The sequence below is a fragment of the Odontesthes bonariensis genome, chromosome 3 (genome assembly GCF_027942865.1).
Source record: "Odontesthes bonariensis isolate fOdoBon6 chromosome 3, fOdoBon6.hap1, whole genome shotgun sequence".
NCBI classification, from domain to species: domain Eukaryota; kingdom Metazoa; phylum Chordata; class Actinopteri; order Atheriniformes; family Atherinopsidae; genus Odontesthes; species Odontesthes bonariensis.
This window is the reverse complement of record NC_134508.1, coordinates 38,791,658-38,799,028: the sequence shown is the minus strand read 5'-3', so window position 1 is coordinate 38,799,028 and position 7,371 is coordinate 38,791,658. Positions and strand designations below refer to the sequence as shown.

Sequence of the window (7,371 nt, the reverse complement as noted above, 5' to 3'; positions counted from 1 at the left end):
TAAAGATGTCAGAGAATATATTGTAGCATGTCAAGTCTGTGCTCAAGCCAAGGTTGGCCGTAGACCACCTGCTGGTTTACTTCTCCCTCTATCTGTCCCTAAACGCACCTGGTCCCATATTTCTATGGACTTCATTACTGGACTTCCTCCTTCTGACGGCAATACCACTATTCTGACGGTGGTAGACCGGTTCTCCAAGATGACCCACCTGGTTCCCCTGAAAAAACTACCTTCTGCTAAGGAAATGGGGGCTGTGCTGTCTAGGGAGGTTTTTTGGCTTCATGGACTTCCTGTGGACATAGTTTCGGACAGAGGTCCCCAGTTTACCTTTCAATTCTGGAAGGAGTTTTGTACTCAGTTGGGTGTTCATTTAAGCCTGTCTTCTGCTTTCCACCCCCAGTCTGATGGGCAATCTGAACGTATCAACCATGAGGTAGAGTCTAAGTTGCATATCCTGTGTTCTACTGATCCTTTGTCCTGGTCTAACAACCTGCCCTGGGTGGAGTACGCACTCAACTCTCTTCCCTCCAGCTCTACTGGCTACTCACCTTTTCGTGTTGTCTATGGCTATGATCCACCTGTCTTCTCCATTCAGGAACTCGAGGCTAGTGTTCCTTCTGCACAGGCAGCCGCCCGGCGGGTCGTGAGGATTTGGCAAGGGGCACGTAAGGCCCTCCTCAGGTCGTCCCTCGTCTACTCCAGGGCAGCCAATCGTCGCCGGTCAGCGGCTCCCCACTACAGTGTGGGGCAGAGAGTATGGTTGTCGACCAAGGACCTGCCACTCCGGGTGGAGAGTAAGAAGCTGGCACCTCGTTTCGTTGGGCCTTTTCCCATCTCCAAGATCATTAATCCTGTGGCAGTTAGACTGTGTCTTCCACGTACTATGCGAATCCATCCTACCTTCCATGTTTCTAGGATTAAACCTGTGTTTTCTTCCAGATTGGTTTCTTCCTGCTTCACCTCACCTGTTCTCAGGCTCCACCCTAGCCTTCCGCAGTGGACAAGGTTTCCCTGGACAGAGCAGTTTCTCCCTGAGTTTGTTCTTTAAAATAAAGACTGTTATACCTTCTCCTTGGGTTGTATCATTCTGGGTCCATTCTGTGTTGGTACGGGTCATTACAGCTTCAGGGAGAAATTGTCTAGGTATATAGTTACTCTGGATGATATTTCCTTGGCTTCTAGTTCTACAGTGAGGAATCTTGGAGTTATTTTTGACCAGAATTTATCATTTGACTCGCCTTTACTCTCTTTTTCCCCTGTTCAATTTGGATTATTTTATGAATAATTATGATTACAATGAATTGAATTCCAATTGGCTTGAATTGGACTTTATTATCTTAGTGCCTTGAGATGACATTTGTTGTATTTGGCGCTATATAAATAAAAATGAATTAAATTAATTCATTGTCACTTGTTGCAGATCAACAGGCCTCTAAGCAATCAGTAACAATCCAGCATGTTTGCCAGTTCACTTAAATTAAAAGTGCATTTTCAATTCAATTCAATTCATTTTTATTTATATAGTATTTGATTTGGCATCGCAAGCCACCCATGACTTGATCCCATATTTAGCTGGCTTACAAAATCCTCCAGATTTGTCATCTCAAGGATTATTTTTTCTAATGCTGGTGTGATAAACAGGTAGAATGTAGAGACAATGTCATGGGCATGAGAAATGGCATACCTTTTGGGTCCTGGGGTCATCTTTATGACGTTTTGTTCTGCATGCCTGCCGTGTTGGTCATATGCTGCTGAAGACTATGTTATTTTGCCATTTTTTGAAAGGAAAGTCTCTCTTTCAGCTTTAGGGTTTTCTTCTTCTGAAGATGATTCATCATGCTCTGGGTTGTATTCCTCCCAATCTTCTTCTTCGGATACATCCTCCACTTCCTCTTCTGAATCAGAGTTGTCTTGCTGGACATCTGAGATATTATAACGCACAATCATGGCTTCAGCACAGAAAGAATTCGGGGTCCTGTTATCTGCAACACCTTTATAACCTCCTGGAAATAAACAGGTGGTATTCTGCAGTCTGAGATTTGCCTTGTTTACTTCTGCTACTGATTGATCTGAGACACAACTAAAACATTGTAACATTTTGTGGTTTGTAAATAACTCTGTGACCTTGATTTCAACTCTATTTGCCTCACGGGTCATTTTGACCCGAAGACCACCTTTGTACATTTTTTTGTACAGCTTACATGGAAATGTGAATAAAAGCAACATTTCAGTTTTTCTACTGTTGGGGCCAATCTAGGAAAAGTCATAAAATTTCAAGTTAAAAAAATAGCATTTAGTGGTTTTTTGGGGGGGTTTTAACACAGTGACGGGTCATTTTGACCAGACTCAGGAAGGGTGGCCATCCGCCTCGACCAGCTGGGGTTTGACAAGACAGGAAGGGGGGGGGCACTGTAACACCATTCAAAGGATATCTGTTGGACTGGGCGGCACTGTAACACCATTCAAAGGATATCTGTTGGAACAGGGAAACACGAGTTACTGACCACAATAATGTCACATATACATAAAGAGAGTCAAGTGAGGAAAGGTGTGTCAGATGAGGCCCCCCAGCAGTCTTGGCCTATAGCAGCTTAACTATGGGATGTTTCAGGATCACCTGAGCCATCCCTAACTATAAGCTTTATCAAAAAGGAAAGTTTTAAGCCTGATCTTAAAAGTGGAAAGGGTGTCTGCATTTAGCAGCAGACACTTACAATAAAAGTAAGTGATGTTTGCATTTAGTGAATATATCTTGTTCCTGTTTGCTTGTACGTTTTTTGTCTTAAACAGTAAAGTTTGAACTTTTCTTAAATGGCTCCAACAGTATTGCACTTGCTTCAGCAGATTTACTGTAAACACATTGAAGCACTTTCTACAGAGATTCCTTTTGGGAGATTCTGACATTTTCAGGAATCCTCAGTGTATTCAGGAAAGGAGTCGTGGTGAAGGACAAATAAGGAGCAGCCAACTGATCAACTCTCATTAGGCCTTGATGGTAAAGGTCACACGCACACAGGGGCAGGTTGTTGTGCAGTATTCAGCACGCAGTGCACACATGCACAGCATCAAAGGGATTTATTAGATGTATCTTCTGAGAGTTTGTCATCACTGCCATTAAAAAATCTGCAATTACACAGAGCTTGAGGCTGTTGTGTCGACTTTGAATAGATTTTTAAATTACAAACAAGTTGCAGCATTGTCAGTGGAAAACAAGCTATTAAGTTTAATGATTGCAACAAGGTCGCTTGAAAATTCTCTCAAGAGTTGCTCTTTCGACAAATCCATCAGGAGAACAACTTTATTGCTTACTTGTATGACAAGCTTACACTTTATTAGTCTATTAATCTCAACAACCAGATTCTTAACTTTAAAGCCTCTTCAGTTATCATATTACAGTCTGCTGGGGTCTGTTGTGGTCTTGGCCACAGAAAACAAGCTATGGATGCATAGCCTTGCCATTACACAATTCCCCCCTAACTGTGCCACTGCTATATTTTGAATGTGCACAAACACACCTGTCGCACCTTTTCAGATGTGACTGGGCTTTAGTAAACCAAAAATCTATAACTCAATAAATTGAAGACATTGCTTAATGTTACTTGAAGAAAAGAGCCAACATTTCCAAAGTTCTGATTCTGCAGGGGTTCCAAGTTGAATAAAGCCAGCTTAATCTTATTTTTAGCTTAATTAATCAGCAGATCTCAAAACTACATCAACTCAAACTACTAAAGAAATAAAAAAGCTGTTATGAACTTCCTTAGATTAGTGATCTTTTAGGGGTGCTAGTAGCTCAACTAGTTGAGAGGGTACAGCGTGTACAGAGGCTGAAGGCCCTAAAGGTACCCGGCCCATGTTAAAATCCTGGCCTGTGGCCCTTTGCTATCTCCTAATCTATCTGCTCATCTTTCTGTTCAGCCATTTCTAAATAAACTTAACATGCAGAGTCCATTCATTCAGCAAAGATGTAGTTTACAATGTCCAGGAAATAAATTGTCCATCAAATTTGACTTTATTTAGAAGATGGTGCTCCGTCTTATAAGTGCAAGTATACCAAATAACACGTGGTTCCTCCATGCTACAAATAAAAGACCGGTTACATTATGCATGAAAAGTTTAGAAATAAATCAGAAAAAGAAATTAGATTTTTATAATTGAGTGTGGAGGGTGAATTCAGTACCTGTGTACCAGTCTCAAGATGGCAGCAGATTTCCCAGGCTTTTGTGAGGATGGGTATTGCCATGCTCTTTATCTTTATATCCTGCTTTTTGTCATCATTTTTTCATACAGACATTTACACATCGTAGACAATTTGCAGTTATCTTCAAGACTAAACTTTGTCCCTTTTTTGTTATCAGCAACTTTGAATTTGAGCATATTGAATGCTTTAGTGTGGGTTCCTATTTTCAGCATGCTTTACATAATAAATACCTTTTCAGGTACTTCCTGAAAGTTTTATTTCGTATGCCATAGATAACTGAACTAATGGATCGCGGTAATACCTGAAAAATTATGTAACAAGCAAACAGGGAATCTGAATAATTATTCGGGAACCATTGCTTCAAAGCCTGTTCAAACAGGGGAACTACATATGTTGTCATACACAATAAGACCTGAAACCCATGGAGGAGGATTGTGTTTCTGGCCTTTTTAGCATCTTTGCTTGCTGTTTTGGCTGTGAACAGGATCTTGAAGTAAGTGCAAAAGATAGTAAGCCAAACCAGAACAAGATACACAATATAGGTATTGTCCCTCCTCTTGATGAGGCTGGGATGTCGAAAAGCTGTTTCCCTGAGGCAGAACACTTTGGAATAAAAGTAGTCCAGTGGCTCTATTGCCAAGGTAATGAATAGATCAGGAAGAACAGACAGCATGCTGGTTGCCCAAATTAACCCAATCAACATCCACATTCTTTTGGTGGTGCAGATCTGAACATGATGAAGGGGCATGCAGACTGCGATGTAGCACTCCACCGCCATGCATGCTAGGTTCAGAGGAGTATTTTCAGTGGTGAAGAGAGCAATAAGGATCACAGTGCAACAGACAAAGACCTGTATCTGGTAGATGATGTAGCTGATGAGGAAAAGTGTAAGAGCCAGCGTCACTTGGATCATGTCGTTGACCACCAAGTGGAAGAACAGGATATAACGGGGATTTGTGTAGAAGATCTAAAGGGTCAGAAGAAAAGTACATGTGATGGAGGTACAGGTTTCCTCAACAATAATGAGTCTGCTGTAGTAATTATATTGTAAGAAAAGAAGCTCCAATGGAGGGAAGCTATTTATAATGTTCTTTTAATCTTATTTTCATTTTATTTTTTACAGAAAGATTGACAAACTGGCTTGCATTGTACTTTTTGTATGATGATAATAACGATTCATTCATAAAACACTCAAACATTCTTTTAATAATTGGTGTAAATTTACATCTTGTATCGGTATGAAACTAAAATTTTGAAACATTTTTGATTTTCCTTATACATTTTTTAACACTTTATATTTATTTATTTTTGTGTTATTTGTATATTTTGTAATTAAACTTGTAACTATTGCTGACCTGAGCGACTGCCTATCATGGCCTTTTATTCCTTGTTAAATCAAAGGTTGATTCAAAAGAAGAGGGAAAAAATGAACATAAAGAGAGATGTTGACTATAAATTGCTAGATTAGAAACACAGAATTATTAAGAAATATAAAATTGTCAAATTTCAAGTCAGATTATCAGCGCAGTCCATATATTCCACTGTCTGTGATACAGCATACATCACTGAGTTCACAAAGGGAGCTGCAATATGCTGCTCTGCATCCCATTTACAATAACTGTTAAGCTACAAATTACAGTTTTATGGATGTCAAGTATATATTTTCAACCCAGGCAAGTCACCAAAGAACTGACTATTTCTTGTTGACTATTTTCTATTTATTTGTTCTGTTTAGATGGAAGATGGCCACTGGTCAAAGAGGATAAAGCTTCCAGATAAATAACTGTGTCAGAAAAGGGCCTGATCTGCATGTGGAATATAAAGCTTGTAATGTAAGAGTTCATATGCATATTTCTTTAGTAAATATAAATTTAGTCATTGCACATAATTACAAAAAAATCTGACCTGGTGTTCACAAAAGGTTTGAATGAGTCCTGCATTGATGTAGTTGATGGAAATGCCGAGAACCACAACAATAACATTTTTGGCAACAGCTTTGGTGAAGGAATCTCGAAACTCTATGACCACAGTCACATTGGCTGATGAAACATTCATTTCTTGAAGGCTGTAAAAGTAACAAAGGAGAAAACATGACAATGCTGCTACTTCACTCTTCACTGGAACTTGTTCAAAGTTAAGATCACACAGAATAAAACTGAACTAGTTAATGTTCATAATTCACCATTTAAAATTCATGGTCTCAAATTGAGCTAGTTCTCATCATTTCCCACTTTCATGATCGTCTTTGAATTACCTCCTAATATAATACATAATGCCATGAAGTGGAACATGGACATTCCAGACATCTGAGCAGAAGCACAGATTTATTCGTAACGTTCGAAAAGTTTAATATCTTAAGTTATCCATTAATCCTCTTTAAAATGTAATTTATGATTGCAATATATATGAGTTACTTAATGATATGGTTTTGTGTTTCATTGCTATACATTTGTATTCTTTAAAAAAAATGAATGTCATCAAATGACATCCAATGACACCATTACAAAGAAAGATAAACAAATCCATCATTATTGGGAGCTAAAACTGAATTATTCAAGTGAGAAAAAGAAGTATTCACCTCAAGCTCAGGATTAAGGCATCAACTTGAATCAGTCTGGGATTGATGTTGATGCTTTTAAAACCTAACAAAGGCAAAGAACAGATTAGGGAATGTTTTAATTGTCACTGCATATCCAGTGTGTATCCAACTGTCAAAATAAAACGACCTGATTAATGAGCAGATAATTATAATGAAATATTTTTTTTCCATTTTTTTTAAATAACTTTTAATGTTCTGTCGGTGGCTTTTGTTGAATGCTTGACCAGCAGACTTAAATTGGTTTCCTGTAAATCTGGATGAGAGGAAGAAAAATGTAGCCACAGATGAAAGGAATCATTGGAAGTATTTATGAGAATCTGAAATAAAACAAATTTTAAACAACCCTGTTTCCTATAGTCATATGTAGTACATCACACATCAGCACCACATGAATACAATACCAGATACAGTGTAGTATGAAGTTATTAAAACCATATAAAAGAACTTAGAATGACAACATTTTTATGTTGTTTCACGGTTAAGTACTTAATTTCTGGTCAAGCCAAATAACTGCATAGCACCTACCTTACTGTGTTTAGACCAACATTGTCACCTCAGACTTTATATGCAGTTT

General features: G+C 38.6%; 1 protein-coding gene across 1 annotated transcript; it reads right to left on the bottom strand.

Annotated features, from left to right (window-relative positions):
- Positions 1 to 4,403: 4,403 nt before the first annotated feature.
- Positions 4,404 to 6,253, bottom strand: LOC142377007 (odorant receptor 131-2-like). The gene is made up of 2 exons (XM_075460719.1): positions 6,104 to 6,253; positions 4,404 to 5,165 (listed from the first exon to the last, which is right to left on the bottom strand). Exons 1-2 carry the CDS (start codon positions 6,251 to 6,253, stop codon positions 4,404 to 4,406), a joined length of 912 nt encoding a protein of 303 aa, XP_075316834.1.
- Positions 6,254 to 7,371: the final 1,118 nt, after the last annotated feature.

Bases quoted from the DNA above. Each gene is read 5' to 3' on its own strand.
- LOC142377007 (XM_075460719.1), bottom strand. From the start codon at position 6,253: ATGAATGTTTCATCAGCCAATGTGACTGTGGTCATAGAGTTTCGAGAT. The intron at 5,166-6,103 runs GTCAGATTTTTT...CTGACCCTTTAG, and splicing joins AAACCTTTTGTGAACACCAG to ATCTTCTACACAAATCCCCG.